Raw genomic sequence first — 26,591 nt, forward strand, 5'->3', positions numbered from 1 at the left:
GTTCATTTTAAGAAATGTATATATATAAGTTTAGTTAAGTTTATTGGAACTCGCAAATCATGTTAATGCACGAAAAATAGATTTGTGCACTTGGGACAGCGATGCATGAGTTATCTTCGCTTGCGGGCGCTGTTGCTGTTGGTGACCACTACGCGGTCGTAGGCCGTGTCCTTGGCGCTGTACTGCTGCCGGATGCCATTGTCGTTATGCGCGCTGCCTGTCATGGTCTGGCGTGCCATGGAGCTTCTGTTCGCTTCGCTCACATCTGTTGATCCGTAAGCGCTGTCTTTGACTTGAGAATCATTTTGTTGATGATTAAAATAGTTGGTAGACGAAACAGCCGTACTGGCTTTGGACAGCAGGGGAACTTGTGCAAGCGTTTGGAAGGCGTTAGTCAAGCCAGTGAACGTCACCGTTTTTGCATTGTGATTAGGTTTGGTGCTGTTATCTATTATTGGTGGCGCCACAAAGAAGGAGCTGCCATTAGGCGCATAACCGCTCTGAATTTGTTGTTGCTGCAGCAGCTGCTGCCTGCCTAGGTTATTGGTGTTAAAAGTGGCATAGACGGCGGAGCTGCTGCTCGTGCTGTCAATGGCTGGCATGCTGGCATACATTGCCGCCTGCACGGAATCGGACTTGGAACGCTGCAGAATGCTTTTAGTTGAGCCGCGGGTGCCTACTCCAATCGAGTTCTTTGGGGAAGTGAGTGGCGGTGACGGAAACGCGCCCATTGGCGGATTGGGTGTCAGTAGCAGTGGTGACGCATCATGGTCAGTTAGTAGCAAATTTCCGCTGCTTAGCGACTGATTAAGGATGCCAACGCTTGATTGCGACCTGGCCTGCTCACCTAGCCGATTCAGTTCCACATCCATCGAGTTGTACATGGTCAAGTTGCTGGCGAGGAGGTCCTGTCGGGAGCCTAGTGTAAGTAAACTGTCAGCATTGTTGAGTGTGGATGTAGTGCTGTAATTCGAGTGTGTGGCCATGCCCATTTCGCTGGGACCTTGTTGCAGTGCCCCCGTGCGTGGATCAAAGTGCTTCTGTGTTGCATCTTTCAGGGTGTTTTTGATCTCTTTGGGCTTCTCAGGGGGTGGTGGCTGACGTATGGAGGAGATATGGCCGGGAACGGGCCCGCGAGATATTGATGAGGGCGGTGAAGCAGAGTTTGTCTCCTCGTTTTCCTCCTGTAAGATGTCATATATTAAAACTTTTGTATATTTTACTATTATTAAGCCAGCGACCTCATCTTCTTCTGTAATTATAGAGGATTCTATCCAGTCTCTGATGCGATTCTTCTTAAGCTGTCGATCAACATTTGTCTCGATCCCGCAATCGGCCAAAGTATACAGCAAGCGGTTCTTCTCATCAGGGCTACTGTGAAATGAATACATAGAGGGACACAGTTCGTCCGTCTCGTATTCGGCCATTTCCTTTTCTGCCGTTTTCGCGAGCCAGCGGTCGTCCACAAACTTGGTCAAGTCACCCAGACTCTTTGGCCGACGATCTGCGCGGGGCTCCAAGAAGCGCTTAAACATGCGTTGAGCACGCGTAGTAAGCAACTTAAACAGCTTGGGAGTGCGTCTGATCATCATTATGCTAGCCTGCCAGGATATATAGCGCACATAGCGAGGATCGTCAGCAGCGGCCTTCTGCCACGGTAAACAACCAGTAAGGCATACAAAGAGGACAATACCAAATTGCCATACATCGTGACTAGGATCGGCTCTGTAGGATGGGGAAATGAGCAAATATTCAATGGCGAATCAATGTCTTACTCACTTATAGGTACCCTCCGGCTTTACCTCTAATACTTCTGGTGGACTGTAAGGCAGCCATTCGTTGCGCCGCTCAACAACGGTGCCAGCTTGGAACGACTCACCGAAATCGCAAAGCTTAACACGTTGAAAATCCGACCGGTATATAAGCACATTATCTAGCTTGATATCGCGATGCACAATGTCTCTAAAGAAATAGGGCGATGCATATACAGTAGTGTAATTATTTAAATACGTATACTTCTTATCATAAGATTAAATAAACACAATTTGGTATGTATTTTAGTCTGATCCATGGGCGGGGTTTTAAAACAATGACTATTTTTAGCATCGTTGTTAAAGAAACGGGCATAATATTTTAAAGACGTTTTAACTTTTTTAACTGCTCCACATTTTATTTTTTGGTAGAGAGCCAAAACAGCCACTTTTGTGGGTATTGATGAGATGAGAGCTCTGATTCTATCCCACTCTAACATTAAACATTTTTTGCCAAATACAGTATATTTTGCTTAGTTGCTTCTCATACTTTGCACAGGCTTTTGGGGCAGCTATCCTAAAAATGCAGCTAAAAAACTTAATTTTGTAAGTACAATTTGTATCTCTTGCGGTTTGTATATAATATATAAAGTTGTGTAATTTTATTGGTCCCAGTATATGTATATATGTAAATTTTTGCAATTTCAATAAAGGACCATATTTTTCGACTGAGCTTCTTCATTCATTCATTTTTTTCACCCATTTCTATAATTTAACAATTAATAATGTATGTATGCACTGAAAAAGAAACGATCAAACAAATAAACGGTAGTACAAATAAAATATGTACACATTGCCATTTTAATTGAATATAAAGAGACTAACCAATTTCCAAAAAATGTTTCACAGCTAAATTATTTAATATTGATTGAAAATTACAAAAAATGTCGACGATATGAGGTGGTTAAGTCCAAAACTGTTTCCTTGAATGCACCAAACGTAATTATTTTCAACACTTAATGCTGCCAAAGGCAAATTTCATGCAGCTACAGTATCTTGCCGATGCAGCCAAGTATCGGGGCAGCTAAGCAAATTATACTGTAGTATTTATATTTCAAAATCTTGTTTGTCTGCTTATTAGGATTAGCGAAGACAAACTGGAATCTTGTTTTAAATCAGTAAAACATTGGTAGTGACACATCGATTATATTTCGTATGGCTGGTATAAAACATCACAAATCTTTTTCTAAAGCATATCCTAATAACTTTTGATATCTAAGGACTTGTTGCGGTCGGTTATCTGTGCAAAGACATGTAACAAGACAACTAATCCCTTAATTGAAATACTCACTTTGAATGCATGTAATCTATGGCCGAAGCTAACTGTTTAGCTACGCGTTTGCTGTACACCTCCCCTACGCCCGTCTCGGTTACATTTGACGTTAGATCACCTGTAATGGGATGGTCATTTGAGTTTATGGTTGCATAGCTAGCTAGCTATTTACCGAGCGGCGCATATTCCTGCGTAAAAACATAAAAGCCGGCAGTTTCGAAGGCCACATCATACGTGGTTACAATGTGCCGGTGCACTCCCAGGTGCAGTCCATAGTGGAATTCACGATAAAAATCACGCAATGTGACATAGGGTTTTGGGACCGCCTTAAGCACCATTTCCGTCTGGGAGCCCCGATGCTCGACAAGCAAAATTTTGCCGAACCAGCCCTCTCCCACAATCTGTATGATGTCGAACTCATCCACCAAATGTATCTGTTGAATAGAACAAATAGGTGATTATATACATATGTGTTTAGTCATTAAATAATTGCTCTATTTTCCCCATGTAACTTGCTTATACCAATATGCCCGGTGACAGAGGGTCGCTGGTGCACGATGAAAAGTTTATTGGCTTGCTGCCAATCATGAAAAATGTTGTCTAAACACAAATCGCTTGTCTGGCCTGTTTGTTTTTCCTTGCGCTCTAACACAAATTTTCCAATTGCTCGAGGCACGGCGAGTTAAAAGTCTTGTAAGGTTGCGCTTTTCGGTTTTTATTTGCTCATGTGTATTTTAATTTGTGGATTTTAAATTAGCTCTATAGATTGGCGATAAATATGAGCAATATGCGTTCGACACTTTTACGGTTTGACACCTGATTTTGCGCAGGAAAAAAATTGAATAGAAACCACCTGTTTGGTGGCCACGTGGAAGGTGCGGTTACAGAACACAACGAAGGCTACTAGTATCAGGGTTGATAGCTTACTGGCAACATGAGATATTAGTATTCAAATACCTCAAATTCCTCGTAGGAAGATAATGCGCAATGAAAGTTATTTTAAATACAACAGCCAATGGTTCCTTCTAATAATTAATTCGAATAAGCTACTAGTATATTAAAAAAAACTGCTACAGATTGTTGTGAAAATTATTCTTAACGTTAATTTACTAATAAACATTAACTATATCGTGAGTATTTAACAATAAGTTATCTTTTCAGCAAAAATATAATAAAATTTTAATAAATTTTGTTTAAATCAAGAGGAAAAAAATGTTTGTAAATTGGACGCTCTTGTAAATTAATAGCTTCCCTTTTCAACATAGTTTATACTTGTACAAATATAACTCTTAATAACGACCAATCTTCTTGAATTCACTTCCGTGGATTATGACGAAGCTTAATCGTATTAGATTTGCTTTGACTTCTTAGGAATTGTTATGTTTATGATTAACCTATTAAGTTATTTTAAAGGTAAAAGGGTATTCTATAATGTCTAATTTACAGTCAGAAAGATGTTCAAGTCCTAAAAAGTATACATATTCTTGATCCTTATGACGAGATGTGTTGATGTCTGCAAGAACGAACGCAAAGAACTCGAAAAGTGTAACAGCCAGAATAATAATACCGGGTATTCATATTGTTCGCAATGCAAGAGTGGGGGGAGTAGTGAGCAGGTAGCAGGAAGATTGTAGGCCGGAAAAAAACACAAACTTAGGAAAATATGGTATTTGGTGAATCTAACCCTTATACTATCTCAGACCCTTGCGTTCAAACACACGGATGAGAGGATAGACGACAGGATCGACTGTAATGGCTACATCGACTGGTTACGCCATACTGATCAAAAAAATATATACTATTACTACTAATTGTGTAAAAACTTCTTGCCTTTGGGATACCGAATTCTAAATTATACTTAGAAATTGAAATTATAGGGCTTACAAATAAAATGAACTCTTTTTTGCTCTATGAATTGCAAAAAGTTAGCTGATCTTCGGATAACTGTGCCTCAAACAGCCTGACGTTTTATTATATATTATTTAATATAATATTTATTATTATTATTTCCTAGTGCGACAAGAAAAATTCTTAAAAATTACTTAAGAAGATTTGATTAACCTCCTTAACGTATTTTATTAAATTTAGAGTTGTATTTAATGTATTATTTATTACTTCGATTATTTTATATTGTTAGTTTCTTATTTTTTTAGAACAAATTTAATTTTCCCCTGAGTTGCTCGGTTCAAAATGTTCACAATGCTGCTGGAAGTTGCAAATTAATATGGCCTTGGTCTTAAAACAGTTATCTTGTTGCAGTTTAATTAATCGTTGAACTGCTTTTGATTTGTGCGCAAGGAAGTACATACTTGTAGTTTGAATACATAATTTAGGTACACATTAGCATACATTTTATATTTACCTTTTCCAACTCGAATTCCCGTATTTTGTGTATATGCCCTCGAGGTTTTTTAGACATTTTGATGCTGATTTGTAGCTCGCGTACGTAGAGTTGTAGTTTTTGTTAGAATTTAGTTTTTTATACAAATATGCGTATATTATCAATTAGAACTGTTCACATCACTGAACTTTTTTGTATTTCATTCACCATGATTAGGCAAATTATGCAAATTACGCTTTAATAAACGATTTCCTCTATAAAACCTATGAACTTAATTATAAATTCATTTGCAGAAACTGTCACTGCCTGCATTGTTCAACTACACGGCGGGTCGAAAGAGGGGTGGAGCGGGACAAGTGAACATTAATAGAAAATACATCAAGTTGAATAAAACCCATGCAATATTCTTTGTCTTTGCTTCAGACGCGCATTGTAAATATTTATAGCGGCACAAGAAGACAATACTGTGTAAAGTATATTGCCGCTTGTCGTTCGAGCATTGTATCTTACTTATTTATGTATGCACTTGCTAGTTACAGATGCAAAACAAAAAGCAGAACGTTGGAATTGCAGGCCAAAATATGAATTTGCTTACATCTCCCTGAAGCTTCAAAGCAAGCAGTGAAAATTCGCGCTAAATTTACGCGCCCATTGTTTGGGAGAGTGTGCATTGCCTTTTTAATGGACTTTACTTCCTGAAAGAATGGTTGGTGGCTAGCTATAAACAAACCGAAGGCATCGACTTATAATGGTTTCATGAAATTCTCGCTCTTTTTTGAACAGCTGCTGAACAATACATGGGTTAATTAATAGATTATCAGCTTAAGTTCAATGTTACTTTGGCGCCAGTTTTTTTTTTATTTTTAGCTTGCACTTATTTCTGCGGTAGGTAACATACAAGTTCGCTCTCTACTTTGCTTGCACTTAATTGAATTGTAGTTGTCTAGATACATATTCACGTTTAGTACATAAGTATGTATGTTCTTGTAGGTATGTATAAGAATATACGATTTTCTCATTATTGTAACATGTTAGCGAATTTTATCTGCTTCGGCAACTGACCAGCAAACATGCTACCAGCCTTTTCCTAGTCCGGCCTGGGTCCGACCGGGCCGACATCGCCAATCGGCTGGGAGCACGTTAAACACGCGCCATAGCCGACTGCCTTGCCTGCTTTTGATGTTTGTCTGTTGCTCTTCTTCTATGGCTATTTTTCTTTCACTTTTGCACAGCATCAACGGCGAAATTAAAAATAATGCGCGTTGCCTCTTATATAAAAAAAAAGAAAAATAAGAAATGCTCGACTATAATGGTCAAAGAATTATAGGGGAACTCCGACAAATTATTAACACGTTTACGTTCAATTTATTGCCGTCTTCAGACATAGATAGTGACATTCCGCATACGCACTGTTGCACACTTACAGCCCCATAAGCACAATTCCATAGAAATTTCGCAAATTGTTAGTTTTTTGGCTTCTTCTATTTATAAATGCGATTCTACTGCGCCCCAAACCACCAATGCGTGCAAGTTTTCGCACAGTTTCACGGATTCTGTGGCCGCATCCGACGGATAATCGTTGCCAACTGCCGGGAGCAGCTGTCTGGGTGCGGAGCTTCTTAATTCTGTTCTCACTCTTTTATCGCTCTCTTCTTCTCTAAACGTACATATGTATACAAGTATAAATTTCTCTCTATTGAATGTTTAAAAAAAGATTCTTCTTTTGTTTATGCTGTTTTCATTGGATTATTTGAACGTTTTCGAAACATTTGGTTTGAGCAGCTTTCGAAATAATCAAATGCTTCGCCTGAGCAGAGAGTTTGAGAAAGAGAGTGTTTGAACATTTTCCGCCATGATCTTTCAACAGTTTGACACACAAATTTCTCGAAAATTTATTATATTTCAGTTTATGGCAATACGTATGTTTGCATGAGTATGTGTGTGTGTGTATGGCCCATTTTTTGACTCATATGGACCAAAATTGTTGCCCCCTGCGGCAAATTATTATTTCATTCGGTTCGCTATATATTATGACTGGGCAGACGTGTGCGCCAGACGCTGTTTGTTATTGTTTTGCGGGCATGCGGTTAATGTACACATACTTGTACAAATACACCAGTTTTTAAAACATTTTAAAAACAGCAACACACCATTTTGAACATGTTGGTAAAATAATAAAGTAATTTAAACTTTTACAATTTATCACAATTTTGCTTAAAACGAATTAAAACGTATCCATATTTTATTATATTATTTTATCTATATTTAAAAAAAAAATGTATTTAGTTAAAGTGAAACTTTAAGATCGAATTAAATGCACTTGTTGCTGCTATTATTTCCGATTTGAGACACAGCGCGGTGCGTGACTATTTTCGAAATAAATAAGCGCGTCGACTGCAATCAATACTAACAATATCACACAGTCTAAGCGAATTAATGAAGCACAGAACAATGCATTTACATATCTGAAAGCTGTTTAACAGTGCTCTGTTAAAGTTGTATGAAAAAGCTTTCACACAGCAGGAGGATATTTAAGTATTTAAATGTAGCTTAACATGCGCACGCACACAAGCACATATACTCATACAATATACGTGTACACGCACACACTCTTGCACAAAGGCAACTCTAATTGGACACTTCCGTTCTGGGAACGTTTCCTTGGCGCATGCGACATTTGACTAGCAAAACAGAAATGTGACTGCTTCTGACAGTCAACACCCACACACTCACACACAACACACACACGATTGTGTATTTGTGTGTGTGCGTGTGTGGTGGAGTGTTCGTTGCAACCACTTGTCGCAGGCTATAAAAGCCGCTGTCAGCCAGCAAGCGCGTGCATACGTTCCAATGTTACCGTTAGCGCAATAACGGAACTATATCCTACTGCGCAAAAGAAATATTAATTTCCCTTTTGGTGCTCCATTCATAAAGTTTCATATTTTATATGCATTTTGACGTCTTGCGGTTAACAATATAAATTTTTGTCGCGTTTTATAACTATTTATAATTGAGCAATTTATAGTGTGTTCTTATAAACATTTTTAATAAGTTGGTTGGTTTTTGGAAAGACTAAACAAAAATATGGATTGGCAAAGTTGTACGATTTAAATTGCAAAAATAAAAGGTATGTACTGTGTAATCGATATATAAAAACAACAATATAGTATCCAACTGTTCAAATTGTAAACAGTTTACACAATTTTTAATGTAAATTTATGAATTTCTTCTTGTACAAATTTAAAAGTTAATTAAAAATATTATATTCATGGGGCTTGCTGTTATGAGCCAAAGCAACAACAGCAGCTGCTGTCGGCAGAGTATTGGCAGAAATTACTCTTATGGCTATTATTTTCTGTTATTTTTCGTTTCTAATTATCACAATAACACTTGATATGAGAATTTTATTTAAATTTATACATACACCTTTTTATGTATTAATGAAACGTTTGGGTTTTTTTTTTTATATGTGAAACGAAATTTAGCTATTCTTTTATTAAAAAATTCAGCTTTACTGTTTTCGAAAATATAATATTGAAACACAACATTATTTTTTAATCAATTATATATAAATTGGCCACATTGTTAGTCTGTTGGTTGTAGATCAGATTTTAAAAGTGGGTCTATTTTAGATGTTGTAACACCCAAAAGAAATAAGATATTACATTTTTAATCGACCACATCACAGACCACAATAAAAACCGTATTACTTAAAAAAATCTTTGTATTTGTTTTTAAATACATTGCATGTAACGTGCTCACACAATGCCCAAGTGAGAAATAAATAAACAATTTTTTGCTGTCGATAGATACAAGTATTTAATTAGTTTTATCTAATAATCACATACTACAAGATGTATATGTTTGGAAATATATTTAAAAGCCATCACAATGTTTATTTAAGGTACGCTTTTGTATAAATTTCATTTTCAATATTGTTAAAAAGTATTTTTGTAGTATTGTTAGCGCTAGTGTATAAGTTAATCTGTCATTAAAACACGTGATAATGCTTGTCTATTACATTATTATAAATTATTGCAAGCCAGAAAAATCCCTATCTATCTGTCTATTACAATATTTTCAATTATTATAAATTAGCAAAATCCCCACAACGCGTTAAAGTAAAAACAACACAATTAGACAAAAGTTAAGCAAAATAAATTTAAATACTAAGTAGAGCGTATAATGGAAATGTAAAATAGGTAAATACGCTTGTCTATAAGAATATATTAAGTTTTTAAAAATTAGCAAAATTCCTACACGGCATTAAAGTAAAAACAACACAATTAGACAACAATTAAACCAAATAAAATTTTAGTCATACATTGTACGTATATTTGTAGTGCTATAGAAGCAAATCCGTTCACTTTCAAATTTTGGTTTTAAGCTACCAAACCCTCATTAGCACAGAAATACCTTTTGCATATTTCAATTACTTAATTTGGTTTCACTTGCACGCAAAAGTTAACAAGTAGGTTTGTATGCAAGTATACATACATACATACATACGAGTATATACATAATTAATTGCAAGCTGCAGTAAAGCAAAGCCCCCTGCTCTGGTAACCGCAGTACTTTCGACTCTTGGTAGGATACCTAGACCAGAATTTGTTGGTTTTCGCAAATGAAATACGAGACAATGCTGTAGCGTATGGTCAGCGCCGTGTCGTGGCTTTTGTACAACTCATAGCTAAGTAGTCTGACCGCGCTCAGATACATTTATGAGCACCGCATCGGGTATGGGAAGCTGAGGGCGATGGCAACTGTTGCTCGAGCAAATCAGTTGCGTTTTAGACGCAGAACGTGTTGGTTGAACAGAGCGGACAGTGTAAGATCTGAGCAGACTATGAAGTACAAATGAATTCTGTTCGGCAATTATAATTAATATGTGGAATGTGCTTAAAGTATTAAGTGAATTAAATACGTTCTAAAATAATGCATGATCATTAAGCTACCAGTTTATAGAACAATAATTAAGAAGTGATTCGTGAAGAAAATGTCAAATTATGCAAGCGTGGCTCAAGCTGAAGGTAAATTGAGAAGCGTGTCATTAACAAACAAATAAATAAACCTTAAAACTTAGGTATCTTAATTACTTCTGCAAAGTATTCTTTGCTGCACCGTGTTATATTATTAATTAACTTGGCTTATGTATTAAAAGGACAGTGCGTTTAGTCCTTTTACACATGCTACATGCTCCGAAGTTTAGGAATAGCTTAGTGGCACAATTAAAAAAATATGCGATTCACTGAGCGTGCGTTTGTTAAATTTTTTAATTGCAAATGTGATAGGCAATTGTGATTAATTAAGAGACCTGCTGCTGTGCGCGCATTTAAATCTGAAGCTTAAATTAGATAAAGGAACGTAAGCGTCACTAAATGGGGCATAAGCTAAGTTTAATTAGCTGGACAGCAGAATGCTGCTAAAAATAACACAATGGTTTTCTCTTCTTTTCGTGTTGTTCGCCCACACTTTCAATGCAAATGATAGGCAATAAAAATACCAATAATAATCCAGCCTTTATTTTATTTTTTTTGAGCAGGTCAAGCTTCATATACGTGTATGTTTTATTCGCTGTCAGAGAGGTGTGTAGAGTGGTCGCTTGGTGTGTGTGTGTGTGTGTGTGTGAGCGCCACCTGTCGTATACGTAATATGCCAGCAAGCACTTCAAGGGCCAGAGCACATGTCGTGGCCAAACAGGTTTCAAGTGTTATGGACAGTTCAAACAACAACTCAATTGTGTATTAAGTGTGGGCTTAAGCAGTGTTTCTATGTATGTATGTTGTTGTAGTTCCTGTGGTTGTTGTTGCTGTGTTTGGTGACACGTCAAGAACATGCAAATATGCATGCTGATGAAGAGTGCGAAGCGGCCGGGGTGTGCTATAAAGAGTATTATGTTACCCAAAAAGAGAAAAATAGAAATAAATACGCGCATTTCTCTATCAATTTTACAGATTTTGGGTGCGACGACGGCAACAGAAGCGACGACGTCGACGTCTTGGGAGAGGAGGACATCGTCGTAACGGCGATGTCACCAACAGGACAAATAGGAAAGACGCCGACGCCACGCGATAGCGATAACGACAGCACCGATCAACGCGAAACATGGAGCGGCAAGGTGGATTTTTTATTGTCGGTTATTGGATTCGCCGTCGATTTAGCAAACGTGTGGAGATTTCCCTATTTGTGCTACAAAAATGGCGGTGGTAAGTGGCCAGAGAGTCGTCGTCGGGCCAATTAGTGGTCCATGAAACAATGCCATATAATTTATATTACTTTACGCATCATTGAGCTTCAGGAAAAGGCAAATGGCTTGACTTGACTTGACTTTTCTCAGCCCCATTGTTCGAGCTGCCAACGGCCGACTGCCGACTGCCGACTGCTTAACACTTTGACAAGTTAGTCAGCGTAGTACGAGGGTATAGGAGTATGCGTGTGTTTATACTCTCGTATGTAAGAGCTTCTAAAGTGCTGCTATTAGCTTGGGCAGCGTGCAGGAAGGCGAGCGCAATTCTTGGTTGTGTGAAGCAAGGCATAAGCGCGCACTTCCCGTACAAAATTACCCACACACACACACACACATACATAGCACACACACAATTACGTATGATCCTTGTACGCACCGCCATCATTCAAAACAATTTCAAAGTTAAGTGCTTTTGTATGACAACTAAATCTGGCAGTCATAATCGCATTTGGACTTACCGCAATATGCCACTGAGTGAGTGACTCAGCATATATGTATATATTTGCGTTTAGATGCGTGTGTGTGTGTGTGTGTGTGTGCGGAGCGAGTTGCGTTGACTTCTCTCTAGGCTTTTTGTGCGTGGCACCCGTACACCCTATCATCAAAATAATGCGCGCATTGTTGGAAATTCATGTGCTGCACACGTTTCTGACGGAGGCACTTAAGCGTTGAAATGATTTTTCATAGCCATCTCTACTTTGTACTTATGTGTGTGTATGTATGTATGTATGTAAGTATATCCCTTTTTCATAATACTATATGTACGTGTACATAGGTATGTGGTTTAGTTACGACTATTTCATACTTGTTGCAGCATTTGGCGCATTTCAACTTCAACGCTCTCTTAAAGTTTGAGAAAATAAAAGGAAAACCACTTTTCATTTTCATACGCTTCATTGCGTTCAATCAGTGACAGCTTAGTTGTCATTTTATGTCCTCCCCGGTCGCCTTTAGCTGTTGGCGTTGCCAAGCTCAAGGCCTGCCCAGCAACAGAAGCAGCAGCTACAGGTTGGGGCAAGCGAGTGAGCGATTATTAGAGTCTAATGCCAGCTTAGTGGGCATTTTATTATTACAAGCAATTGGTCAAATGTGTCGACGATAATGACAGATAGGATTTAAGTGCAACTCATAAGATCTTTAACTGGAGCTGTACAGCCTTCGGCAAAAATAGGCATCATTATGTGGCTACTGAATGATGATAGTAAATTTATTTTTTCGTTTTTATATACTTAAAATATTTGGCAACATTGCATTGGAACAATTTGTTTAACCCATAGAAAAAATACGGTTTCCTACAATCGTGTTTGATTTTATTTCTCTGGATATAGTCTACGATAATGACAGAAAGGAATTAAGTGCAACTCATAAGATCTTTAACTGGAGCCGTACAGCTTTAAGCAAAAATAAGCGTCATTATGTGGCTACTGAATGATGATTAGTAAATGGATGTTTAATTTTTATATACTTACATGTAGTAGCGAAAACACCAGTACATGATGCCATGGTTTTAACTTGTTCCATATATCAATCGAAAAATCTTGAACAGGCAAGAATTTCCGCTTTCAAATAAGCTGACTATAACTGGGCTTAACGCGGTGTGAAAATCAATTTTTTGATGTAATTCAGTTTTTTTTGTTTTCTTATATCTTTAAGATCTGTTTTAGGTAGGACAATTATTAAATTATATGCTAACCTTGAAGTGTTCATAAATAATAGATTAATTTAGTGTTTGTTTTATTCGATTTTTTGTTAAAACTATATGTAAATCTAAAGTACACATAAAACACCAGCACACTGAGTCGATAAACATACATACATATGCATTAGATATGTAGAGTTGAAGAGATCTTTAGATACTCTTACTAAGGAAGAAAGGTTATACATATCTTCTAAAAGCAATTTAATGCTAGATTGATTTGAAAATTGTATCAGCTTCTATTAAAATATAAGTCGAGAGAGCTGTTGCATAAATTTCTATATATTTGAACTTAAAGTGATATATTTTTTGAATATCGTATACAGTTTGTGTTCCCGAAAAATTACCACATTTTCCATTTCAAAGAAAGGTGCAAAAATGTGAGTGTTACAGCTTAGTCTGTACAATGTACTACTATCCTTATGTAGTCATCTTTGCTTATAAACAAAAGTCTGTCTATTTATATGTCAGCGTGTATATATGTATGTTCCTCCATCATATTATTTTGTTGCATAAAAAAACATATTGTAAAATTTTGTCTTCTCGGTGTTCCACAATGAAAACGAATGCATATTTGTAAAGGAATATAATTAATTAATTTAGCTCCCACTATCCACAATCGTATCTCTGAATTAGCCTAATTAATTCATATAAGAAGACAAAAGTAACAGTTCTGATATAAGTAATTCTTCTGGCAATCATTTGTACCGAAAGATAAGCAGCATTGTTGCTCACAAAATTTATTTTATTAATGTTTTGTTAAAGATGGGAAACAAGTACATTTGTATATATATAAGAATTTCATTTTAAATAATTATTTTTTATTATTACAAAACATATTTGAAGTTAAGTGTGAATATAATATAAAAGATAGTTACAAAGGAGCACATGCAATGTTCTTAGAGTCATAGTTGTAGATTGGTATCTTTGAAGAAACTTCGCGTGACAAACCCATTTTGTAAATCTAAAACGTTGGGAATGTTAAAAATGAAATTTTCATGTATAGTACATATATTTTCTGTGCAGGAATTTGGTTGTTATTAGTTTTTAAATTTATATAATACATAGTTTTGTTTTAGTTTAATTACAGTGTAGGGTAGGTATAGGGTACATAAGAGTCATTAAACCTGGTATGGAGTGGTCATTTATTGTCAGATTCGAAAGCGTGAACTACTGAATGTGTAGCTTAAAATAAAAGCGAAATTATTGATTAGCACACAGTCTACTAACATTCCTCATAGATTATTTTCTATTAATATCAATAGACTGCTTAAAACAGCATTGACTACAAAAATTTGTTGAATCTATGAAACAGGAGCATTGAATATGTTATTTTAGAATGGTTTGATTGACAGAACATTACTTTTAATCGTTTAAATTGATTATACATACAATATGTATATTACATATTGAATAAAATATTAATACATTATTCGACAATTAGCTTTAATTTTCTACCAAAACTGATTATTAGCAAGTGCAACAGTTGATGCTATGTCGTCTATACCATAATCAGATCACTTTGTATTTTAGTTATACACATGGAAACCGCATTAAAGAGTTCCTAATAATAGTAGGTATACAATTTATCTGACAGCTATATGGTATAGTATTTGTAAGTTAAAGCTTAGGTCATCATTTGGCATATTTTGATGTGGAAGTGAACTAATTCCAGCAACGTACGTAGGATCTACGCAGCTATTAAGCTAATTAAGATTTGTTTGATTTTATTTTCAGTTAATAAAAACTTTTCCAACGAAAAAGGCACGGAAATAGTAATTAATAATTAACTACACCTTATTCTGTTTTTACACGGCAGGTTGGTTCCAGAAAAAGTCCTGTAAAAAAGATATTGATCATATGCAAAAATAGGTGATTGGTTGCTTATATCTAAAATCTATTGAAATCAGTGAAAAAGCAAGGATTTATGTTTATTTTATTAAATCACTTATATAATGTGCATAACGACCCATATACGAATTTTTATTTATTTATTTTGTGCTATTTTGAATCGTGCTAAATGGAATAAAGTTTTTAATTTTCAATCCGTGTTAAATCAAAACCGTGTAAAAAAAGACCATGTAAAAACAGAATAAGGTGTATTTTATTACATAGTGGTAGAAAATTTTGGATTTGAGTTGAAGTTTTAGTAGAAGTTTTAATATCATTTACAATTGAAATTGACTTCATACATTTATATATTTCCGAGTAATTACTAGTAAGAATAGAAATTAGAATATATCTAAGGAGTCCAAGTAAAATGCACCTTTGGCATCTTTTACAGGTTCAGAAAACTAAATGTAGGTGAACCAACAAGTTGAACGCTATTTTGATATTTCATTTGGCAAGTCTCGTCTGTTCGTGGTTGTTTTGTGCAAAGGAACTTAAGAATCTAAGATTTAATAATAAAATGTTAATATAAATGCAGTACCAGTGTTGTATGTACTTGCTATCGTCTTCTCTTGAAGACTAGTGATTTTTGTATATTCTTCGATTGCTGCTGGTAAGATAGTATGTACTTGGAATTGCATATAGTATGTATAGTACGTTATATTCGTAAATATTTGTACACCACTAGTAACTGTCTCACTTTCGCTTTTGCCTTTGCCTATGTTGTTGTTTTAAAGCGTCCGAAATTCGATTACATAGTAGATGACGTCAACAGCGTGTATCTGTTACAGACACACACACATTCGGGCTTGTTCCTGCGCGTCCTATATCCGCTTGAAGTTTGCAATGTTCAAATGCTGCCAATGGCATGCAAATCGCTCCCCATTCGCAGCAACTGCGCTGCTTTTGACAACTTAGGTACTTCACGCTCATACACTGACATACATACATACTTATAGTATGCAAATATGTATGTTGTACTATTGAAGTAGTAGGTGCGGCTTTGATGTCGGCGCTGAGTTGAATCATAAATTTGATTACTCGCAGTCAGTTCCTAATAATCTATAAATGTCATAATTTAAAAACTGCTTTCATTTCGGTTTGTATTTAGTTGGTCGTCAACTGCCTCCACAGTCCGCAGTCCACAGTCCACAGTCCAGCCTCTCATAGCCTCGAATCGGCAGACCGGAAGTGCCGTTTAAGCAGCGGAAATTACAGCATCTTCAACAGATGCCTCTTCCTCTTGCTCCCCCTAATTTTCTTGGGCGAAGCTCAGTTCTTAGATTTGATTTAAAGTTCCTGTGCACTTTTTGTTTTTGCATTTCGTTTTACACTTCTCTGCATGGCATAATTGTCAATGGCATTTATGTATGTACATACGTTTCACCTACATACATAAGGGCAGGCATATACTTGTAGAGGCATACTTAATGGCCGCTGTTGTTCCTTCCCTTCTGGCCTGATGCCTGCCAACCTTTTCGACTTTGTCATCCACTTTGTCTGCTAATAGACATAATCAAATCATAAAACGCCCGCTGTCACTCAACGAAGTATCGATGGCACTTTAGCGATTGCCGGCACCAGGACGCAAAAGGAGGGGAGAGTGCCAGGCTTATTGACTGCATGAGACAGCCATGGAGCCCAAAGCGCCAGAGACAGTATACTTGTATGTGTTATATGGGTGCACCCCCACATTGAAGGGGTGGTAGGTAGTAGTAGGTGTGGGTCTTGGCACCACCGTCCGCCTGTTCGGCTGCTGCTAATATTTTTAAATGCCCTTAGAATGGCACTTGTAAAACAATTTGATTTTGTTTTCATACACTCTTACAACCAGAGAGGGACAGCCAGCCTGTCAATGGCTCTACATACGAGTATCCTCGTACACAGCAGGCACACACAGTGACTAAAAAATAGCATATGCAGTGGACACTAACACATCGCTCTTTGTGTCCAGTTCAGTTTTAATTTCGAAAAGCTTTCAGGTTTTTAAATGGTTTTAATTATATTTTCTTTTTACTGACTCTAATTTATTGCTTTAATGTGTTAAAGAACTGCAGGTTAGGCTATCATCAACACTACAAGAAGTCTTCATCTTCCATTCCTTAACCGTTTTTCCAATAGGTCGTGGCCTTATCCAAACTAAGCATATTTAAAATATATGTTGAGAAATACACCCAGAACTATTTTATGTAATTTAAATTGGTTTTAATTAATAAGATACAAATGGCACATACATATGTTTGTCAGCAAAGTTTTATATACATTTATTTTATTTATTTAATCTTTGGCCGCATTTCAAAAAGAATACTTGTATATGTGATTTTCATTTCATGGAGTGGAGTGCTTCTGAAAGTGTTTTTTTAATTACAGGAGATTTTACCTGCGATCTTCTTTTTTTGGGTTCACTGTTGGGCATAAATTATTTAAAAAATTGCAGTGAGATTGCTGTTGTGCCGGCCCTAGAGGCGACGTTGACGATGATAATGATGATGATAATGTGATTTCTGGCTTGTAAATAGTTGCCCTGCTGTCATTGTTACTCTGGTGTCCAGTAAATGGGTTCTCATGTGCATTTTGTAGCTAATTTTTAAAGCATCAGTTTATTGAATATTTTCAGGCGCCTTCCTCGTGCCCTACTGTATAATGTTGGTAGTGGGTGGCATACCATTGTTCTATATGGAATTGGCCTTGGGGCAGCACAATCGGAAGGGTGCCATCACATGTTGGGGACGTCTAGTGCCGCTCTTTAAAGGTAAGTTTTTACACCTGTAGTAAACGAATTTTAGACTCAACTGAATATGTTTTTTCAGGCATTGGTTATGCAGTGGTGCTTATTGCATTCTATGTGGACTTCTATTACAATGTGATTATTGCGTGGTCCCTGCGTTTCTTCTTTGCCTCATTTACCAATGTGCTGCCATGGACATCCTGCGACAATGCATGGAACACGCCCAACTGCAGGCCGGTAAAAACAACATTTATTTCCATTTATTCGAATTTGTTTATTCATAAAGTTTAACGCTAATATGTTATATTAAGCGTCAAAAACAGAGGGGATGAAACCGAGTTTCTCAATGGGACGATAAATAATTGTAGATAATTTTTGGCAGACTTCAAGAAAAGTAATATACTCCTGAGTAGTGGGTCAAGGCCAGTCGATATAGCCATGTCCATCCGTATAAGCCCAACTTATAATAACCAAACATGGTATCTAGATTGTACTTTCTATGACTTAGGATAAGTTTTAGTTTTTCTTTCGATGCACCTCACACCACCCCGAATTTCGATAACTCCTCTAATTCTAGGTATTTCAAATTCGAGAACTACATTCCTTTAGCGCCTTGTGTCCTGAAGTTATAGCAATAAACGTGCTCTGTCAGTAGCTATATTCAAAAATTCAGAAATTCTTTCTGCTTACCTCTACTCTCAAACTCTGTAATTTTCCTCCTATCAAATAAATGAAATTAAAAAAAAGATGCAATTTAGCTGTAGACATATGTAAGCTATTGAAGCTGTAAATAAACATATACTTGTATATGTCTCTGTGTACGAGCGGGCACATGGCTTAAGAGTTGTTCGCTCGACTCTACGTTTCCATTGTAGCTTCACTCGATAGCCATTTTTTTCCTGTTTCAATTTATTTAATAAAAGGAAAGGAATGTTTTTAAATGCATCTTTTATGGTCTTAGATTGAAAACTGCAAAGTAGGCGAAACTTTTAGCGGATCATACCTGCAAAAAAAATCCTTCTAAAACTCAATATTTATATAAAAACATTTGGGGAAGTACACACATTTGCGATATTCATTTTTATGTATCCGTAGGGTAAATTTGTGAAAAGTATGTAACAGTCAGTTGGACAAAGTATATGTATTGTTAATCAGCATGGCGAGGCGAATTGATATGTCCGTCTGTCTGGATGAACTCCTGGATTTCTGACACGGTTGAGCCTACATTCACCAAACTTGGTATGAAGACTCATCTAATATCAAGGCAACACGAGTTATTTAAATTTCATTTGAATTTAAACATCTCAATTTATTATTGTTACATTACGATATAGGTCTTAGAGCAAAAGTCCTTTATTTGAGATCTACCTTCGTTACACATTATTATATTATGCTCTAGAAGATTTAATGTTAATGAGGTTATCGAGGTTAAAAGTAATTAATGAGGAGGAATCATAATTTCTTTGCTTGAAAATCGTTTTTCATTTAAATTTCCTGTCTCTTGTCTTCAGTTCGAAGGTCAGAATAGTTCGCGCGGCCTTGTAGGTAACCTCAGCGACTTCTATGCCTTCAGCAATCAGAGTTTGTTCTATGCCAATGAGTCCTATACGAACACCACATTTGCAAGCATGGCGCCAATTGCTCCTGCAGAGCGTTTTCAATCTGCGGCCTCAGAGTATTTCAAGTAAGTAGGACAGGGAGAACTTCAGAAGTTCATCCCAACTAACTACATTTATATTACACAGCCGTTATATACTGGAACTAAATCAGAGCGAGGGCATCCACGACTTGGGCGCCATCAAGTGGGACATGGCGCTGTGCCTGCTCATGGTATATCTTATATGCTACTTCTCCCTCTGGAAGGGCATTAGCACGTCCGGTAAGGTTGTGTGGTTCACAGCACTTTTTCCCTACGTAGTGCTACTCATCCTACTCATCCGAGGCATAACACTGCCCGGCTCGGCTATGGGAATTCAGTACTACTTAAATCCGAATTTCGATGCGATCTACAAGGCAGAGGTTTGGGTTGATGCCGCCACACAGGTATTTTTCTCATTAGGCCCCGGCTTTGGAGTACTTCTGGCTTATGCATCGTACAATAAATACCACAACAATGTGTACAAGTAAGTCCTGTTTGAATAATCGATTTGTTGAATATAGACTAACTCCAACTCCAACTCGAATATAACATCTAGAGATGCGCTGCTCACGAGCTTTATTAACTCGGCTACCAGTTTTATTGCCGGATTTGTTATTTTCGCTGTTCTGGGCTATATGGCGCACACTTCGGGTCAGAATATTGAGGATGTCGCCACCGAGGGACCTGGTCTGGTCTTTGTCGTCTATCCCGCAGCCATTGCTACCATGCCAGGAAGTACTTTCTGGGCTCTAATATTTTTCATGATGTTGCTGACATTGGGGCTAGATAGTTCGGTAAGTGCGATAAAACAACTGAATAATCATTTCATATGTAATCTTGTAAGCTTTTGCAATGATAAACTTTTTGTTCGTGTATATAATTTCACTGATTTGAAAATTTGTATAAAAAACTAAAAAAAAGGGTAATTTTTTATCAAAAAAACTGTGGTAAAAATGATGATTTTGTTTTTGTTCGTAACGGTTTTGTTTTCTGTGTTTATAGTTTGTTTTCCAATTAAGAGACAATAACTAAAGCTTTTGTAATTCGAACAGTTTGGCGGTTCGGAGGCCATTATTACAGCCTTGAGCGATGAGTTCCCCAAAATACGAAAAAATCGCGAACTCTTCGTGGCGTGCCTTTTCTCGCTGTATTTTGTGGTGGGTCTGGCCAGTTGTACACAGGGCGGTTTCTACTTCTTCCATTTGCTGGATCGCTACGCCGCCGGTTACTCCATACTGGTGGCCGTGTTCTTCGAGGCCATTGCTGTTTCCTGGATCTACGGCACGGATCGCTTTAGCGAGGATATTCGCGACATGATTGGTTTTCCGCCGGGCAGGTATTGGCAGGTATGCTGGCGCTTTGTGGCGCCCATCTTCCTGTTGTTCATCACGGTATATGGTCTAATTGGCTATGAGCCCCTAACTTATGGGGACTATGTGTACCCAAGCTGGGCAAATGCTCTGGGCTGGTGCATAGCCGGCTCTTCGGTCGTCATGATACCGGCCGTTGCCATTTATAAGCTAATCACAACGCCGGGCAACCTCAAACAGCGGCTGCGCACCCTAACCACACCCTGGCGTGATCAACAAGTGGCTGTTAATGGCGTCACCACCGAGATAACTCTGGTGCGTCTGACGGATGCGAAGGAGGGCGAGGATGTCTGAGTTCGGCCGATAGCTCGTTTTCAAATTTATTACGTATAGATTTGAAAATTTACCAACAACTTGGTTCGCGTATTGTGAACTTCCCCGTTCTTATATTTTAGTTTATCTTATATAGGTAGCTCTTAGGCATTGTGTCTGGGACCCGAATGCAAACTTCATATACAACGTACTTAGGTTTCGGCACCACAAAATGTTGCAGCCCAAAAACCATAAGCCATTAAGTTAGGACTAGTCTTTAGTTTCATATACATATACATGCGTATCTATTAGAGCAATATGTAATTGCGTCGCCAATATACACGTATATCTAAATGCAATTAGTCAAAATGCTGTGTAGATAATACAAATAATTACCAATAATACAAACCGTAAAGAGTGACAAACATTTTTAAGCAACACAAATGTAAATCACTGTCGAACGTTGTGTTTTGTGCAAACGCAAAAGGGAATTTTTGAATATTGATAAATAAGCAAAATGCTCCGATTCGGTGCACATATTTTGTAAATAAGTAAAGTATATGTGTGTAGATCAAGCTTTAAAAAATGTGAATGCAGGCGCCTATACTATCTACTATATATATACAAGTATAGTTGAGATTTCAGTAACTTATGCATTCACTGAAATCAGTTAAAGGTAAAATGCTGCCGAAGTACGAGGAATATACAAACCCTGCCATATGTTTCATACTTACGCTTCAAAGCAACACCAAAATTATAACAATTACAAAATACGAATCAAATAATTATATCTAGGGAATTTAGAGACAAAATCTTTTCAAACAGCCATTGAAGAGGTTTTGTCATACTGCAAATATTGAGATTTAATTTCTTTGCTTCGAACACTTTGTCATTCAAGTTAAAGATGCTGCAAGTGTTTTGCCAAATCAGCCATTTTGAGCAAAACAATTGCGGCTTATTGTACTTTCAATTATATTTCATTCGTTTCTTGAATTGAAGCAAAATTTGCAGCCATCAATTTTGCTTCAATCGTTCATATCTAAGTACTACTATATATTTACTCATTTATACCGTAATAGCTAAAATTCTAATTTCATTTTTGTCATTGAGCTTTTAATGCAGCCATTTAAAAGTTCAATGGCCAGCTAATTAATTTCGTATTGCAGTTGTGTGCTATAAATAAGTTAAGCCTCTGTTCTGTTAACATTTTATATTAAATAAAGTTTATTTTAAGTTAAACAAAGGAAACGGTTGCGTGAGAGTTTTAATGGGCAGACAATTTGGAAATCGAGTACGAGTATATGCCCCGTCAATAGGCCAGCATCCTGATGGATGCTTCCAAAACGTGAACGGGTAGTTCATCGTCAGTGTCATACGAGTATAATCTGCAGTTTTTAATACTCTTGCCAAGCCTTGGTAGTCTCTTGAGGTTGTGGGACCTTGGCCTTACGCCAAGCGCCAAATTATGGCTCGTCTAGTTTCTGTATCTAGTACTTATGTGTATTTATTACCAAATAATACTTTGTTGTTCTATTCTGTCAGCAAACAATACCGTCGGCGCGGGGGTTGTGACTTATGAAGAGTCATTAAATAACACATTTCATTTACCTGCTACAACTATTGGTAAAATCTGTCCTTTAGCTGATTATTGTATGCTTTGCTTCTTTTAAATATCCACAGGCTTGTCCTTGCAGCATATGTAGTTGCTTTTGAATACCAGTCTGTCAAGTTAAATAGTAAAGTTAAATATTATGTTTGTGAACAGAGAGCTCCAAACTAGGCAGAATTTTCCACTTATACTTCAGCAGTTATGCACCGATCCGATGTTATTTACTTGTAATTACAGATGCTCCAAAATTTAATTCGTGTCTGACAACTATATATAATATACTAATGTATATAATAATAAGTTATTGGAAGTGGATAAGTACATTTGCAGGGTATTGTAAGCTTCTGCGGGACTAGTAAGTATAAATGGTTTAGGTCTGAATTTTCCTTGGCAAAATTCCCTTGGCAAAATTCCCATCCCCATTGGTACTTTTAGTAAAGTAACAAACCTTATCCATTCAGCGAAAGCTTTCACAGCAGCGACCTTTTGTCATCGACATAGTTATTAACAGAAAATGTGTGTGTAAATCGGTCGCTTTACAATTATAAAACACTGTCGGCAATAATGTTAATGTAAATTTAAATATTTATTTCATCAATCTGTCATTCCAATTTAGTTGTATGTGTATATGTGAACAGGTCAATTAAAGTCAAATCTATTTAACGAATTGATTTAATTCAACAACAATTTAGTGCACTTTTTGAACATGAAATCAATTCATATGTACTATATGTATATGCACTTTTCATACAGGTGTTACATACCAATACCAATGCATTGCATTGTTTCATGTTTGCGGTTTTATAGCAAGGATTCCTGAAAATACAAAAAAGACAACGGGCCAGTTATGCGGGTGGCGAGTGGCAGAATGTGTGCGGCAGGGCGTGTGTGTTTAACGGTTTCAAGTAAACATTTAACAATAGCACTATTAAGGAAACAAAAACAACTAGTCTTCAATTTTTGTAGCATTACATTTATTTATTTTTTTGGTTTCCTGTTGATGTTGTTTTGGTTGCAGTTGTCAATTTAGTCAAACACTTCAATCGCTTTAATTGGTCAAAGAAATGCAAAACTAACATGCAATTTAAGGTAAGTTTATTGGACTTTTTTGTGCATATTTAATAAATTAGCAAGATAATATTAATAACGCATTTTCGCCGTCGTTTTTCTTGCTAGCAAAACCTTTCAAATGTCAAAAAAATAATAATAAAAATTATATGTATGTATGCATGTATTTCTTACGTGTCAACAACTACTCAACACCAGGTCAACTTAATTTACAATTAATAATTTAGTGTTTAGATAATGCCTTGGGCTGAAATTGGGAAACAAATTCAAACGTTTTGGTAATTTGTCGTATGTGAGCAATTCGTACTGAAATGTTCATAAAGAAGCATTGTAATTTGCGTTATTTTAAGTGTAGTTTTTGTTCACATCAATGCTATAATTCCATTTGGTATTTGGTATACATAGTATATAATTACATACAATATATCTGTAGATAGGTTTACTTTTAGATGTACTTTTTTTGTATACACAGTTTATACTTTGGTTTCTGTTTTTCTTTTGAAATCGGCTATTTAATCTGATAAGCTTAAAAACAAATGAAAAGGTATTCCATTATTTTTTAGGTATTTCTTCTTCCGCTCATATTGTAATATTCATTAATTAAGTGTACATGGTTTCCTTTTCGTTCGCTTCGTGGTGCAAATTACGTATTTTGGTCTTGTTAGGTGCCTTTCGTTAGCTTAAAATATTTAAATAGTTCACGGATATTAATGAATCAGGTGTGTGATACATTTAGATCGAGTATTTTGCGTCGGTTGTGTTTCGAATCGTTTAAGCCCTGTAATAACGGAACCGTTGGTGGTGAAACCCACAAACCAAAACACAGAAAAAGTTGATTTAAATTAAATCGATGCTGTTCTTTGTTTGGCGGTTAATGCTAACTGAAATTTTAATAATCATAAAAAAACATAAAAATATCTCAACTTTAATTTCTAATTTGTTCGTTTATTTTAATCAAAGTTATATTCTTGAAAAATCGAACGGCTGTACGAGCTTTGAAGTGCAGGCTTGGGTTAGCAAGCTTGGCGCGAGTCCGTCTTTTCGTGCAAGATTTAAAATCAACCGAAAACGGGCAAAATGTAAAACACACCAGCATATTGGAGACTGCTGTTGTTTATATTGAAGTATACTTTTATGCGCACATAAAAAATGCTTCTAAAAATTATGTTTCTATGTGTTCTGCTTTCGTTTAATGGGAGCGTGTGGGTTCAATATGCGTTTCCATATATTTGTATACATATATTATTGTATATATAGCTATAGGTTGATATAAATATTTGCATTTATATTTAATTTGCGTTTGTTATGCTATTTCTTTTGTTTCGTTAGTATGTGTGTGTATTGTTTTGTTCTTGTTGTAAATATGTAGCAACTTTTAGTTTGCGCTTGGATAGATATCAGCTTTCAATGCTGCATGATGTATGTATGTATGTATGTATATGTGTTTAAGTTTTCTGTTTGTTTGACAATTTTCGTACTATGTTAGATTTCGTTTCCTTTGAATTCGTTAATACTTGCATGTGAACATGTGAGCATGTGAGTTAATAGATATGATTGCGTTGTTGACAAGTTTCGTTTGTGTGTATGTACCCATACATATGTACACATGTATGTACTATACATATGTACTCATAAGTGGTAAATATCCATATGCATATTTAATGCTTACACCTTTGCCAATCATGCGACGTGTGACACTTTAAGCTGATCTGATTGACATTTGTGTGCTCAACTAATGGGCTGAATCATATGTTGAAGTTATATCATTGTTCGTACAATTTAACAAATTACACTAAAGCAACATATTGTGTACATAGATGTGATGTGTGTATGTATGTGTGTGTGTGTGAAAGACACGTTTTGAATTGACGCATGACATGGGGTACTGCAAAATTACCCGAACTGAAACGGACTGACTTTTGAAAAATTTATCCGTGACAGTTGATCCTCTTTTGTTTTGTATAAAATCTAATAAAATATTTCGGCTTTGTGTGTATGTATGTGTATGTGTGTGTGTGAATGTTGGAAAAGCAACAAATTTCGGTGGCTGTTGTGTGAAGTAAGACTTAATTGCATTTACCTTTTACAATGCAACAGTTTCAGTTTCAGCATTAAAAAGAGATTAGTAATTTTTTTTTTTTCATATAAGCCAAATATGTATAATAGTTTAACAAATGCATTTCATTAAAATTGAAAATTAAATTTTCCTATAATGCACATCGATTTCCATTTTCATTCACTTCGGTTCATAATTAAGTTAAGTTGACTAAAATACTATATATGTATATGTTGTGTTCATTTGAATATTGTTTTGCATTAAAATTAGTACCTTGCATTTAGTATGTATTCGCGCTAAGCTTAAATTTAATTATATATTAATGCAAAGAATTAACTATTACAGCTACGTTTCTTTTCACATTCAAATTGAAAAATAATAGCATAATTGTGTTGCCTCAAATGAAGAGTTTTCTTCCATTCGTTTCAAATTTAAAATAAATAATAAAATGAGCTAAAGTTTCGAAAGCCTACAGCACGTTTAAGATTACAGTGTTGCACCAAGAGATTTCACTAAGTTATCAATTGTATCCATTATTTGTATAATGGTCACATACAATGGGGTTATACATTAATTATATTTTTATATTTATATTTATAGATAAATAT

At 36.2% G+C, this 26,591-nt stretch overlaps 2 protein-coding genes across 5 annotated transcripts; one reads left to right on the top strand and one right to left on the bottom strand.

Annotated features, from left to right (window-relative positions):
• Positions 1-5: 5 nt before the first annotated feature.
• LOC115620052 (serine/threonine-protein kinase meng-po) lies at positions 6-6,997 on the bottom strand. 4 transcript variants are annotated; one of them, XM_030513185.1, is made up of 8 exons: positions 6,850-6,997; positions 5,447-5,744; positions 3,257-3,518; positions 3,103-3,202; positions 1,780-1,962; positions 1,242-1,725; positions 848-1,184; positions 6-292 (listed from the first exon to the last, which is right to left on the bottom strand). In XM_030513185.1, exons 2-8 carry the CDS (start codon positions 5,501-5,503, stop codon positions 111-113), a joined length of 1,605 nt encoding a protein of 534 aa, XP_030369045.1. In that variant the 5' UTR covers positions 5,504-5,744; positions 6,850-6,997; the 3' UTR covers positions 6-110. The 4 variants fall into 4 exon arrangements, with proteins under 4 accessions (XP_030369045.1, XP_030369044.1, XP_030369043.1 ...); XM_030513184.1 differs by having other exon boundaries at positions 6-1,184; positions 5,447-5,679; XM_030513183.1 differs by having other exon boundaries at positions 6-1,184; positions 5,447-5,695.
• Positions 6,998-11,456: 4,459 nt separating this feature from the next.
• LOC115620053 (sodium-dependent dopamine transporter) lies at positions 11,457-21,666 on the top strand. Its single transcript, XM_030513186.1, has 7 exons — positions 11,457-11,634; positions 17,879-18,013; positions 18,072-18,226; positions 19,501-19,673; positions 19,735-20,112; positions 20,185-20,422; positions 20,681-21,666. Exons 1-7 carry the CDS (start codon positions 11,457-11,459, stop codon positions 21,290-21,292), a joined length of 1,869 nt encoding a protein of 622 aa, XP_030369046.1. The 3' UTR covers positions 21,293-21,666.
• The last annotated feature ends 4,925 nt before the right edge of the window (positions 21,667-26,591 follow it).

Source organism: Scaptodrosophila lebanonensis, unplaced genomic scaffold (genome assembly GCF_003285725.1).
Source record: "Scaptodrosophila lebanonensis strain 11010-0011.00,11010-0021.00 unplaced genomic scaffold, SlebRS2 tig00000001-arrow-pilon, whole genome shotgun sequence".
NCBI lineage: Eukaryota > Metazoa > Arthropoda > Insecta > Diptera > Drosophilidae > Scaptodrosophila > Scaptodrosophila lebanonensis.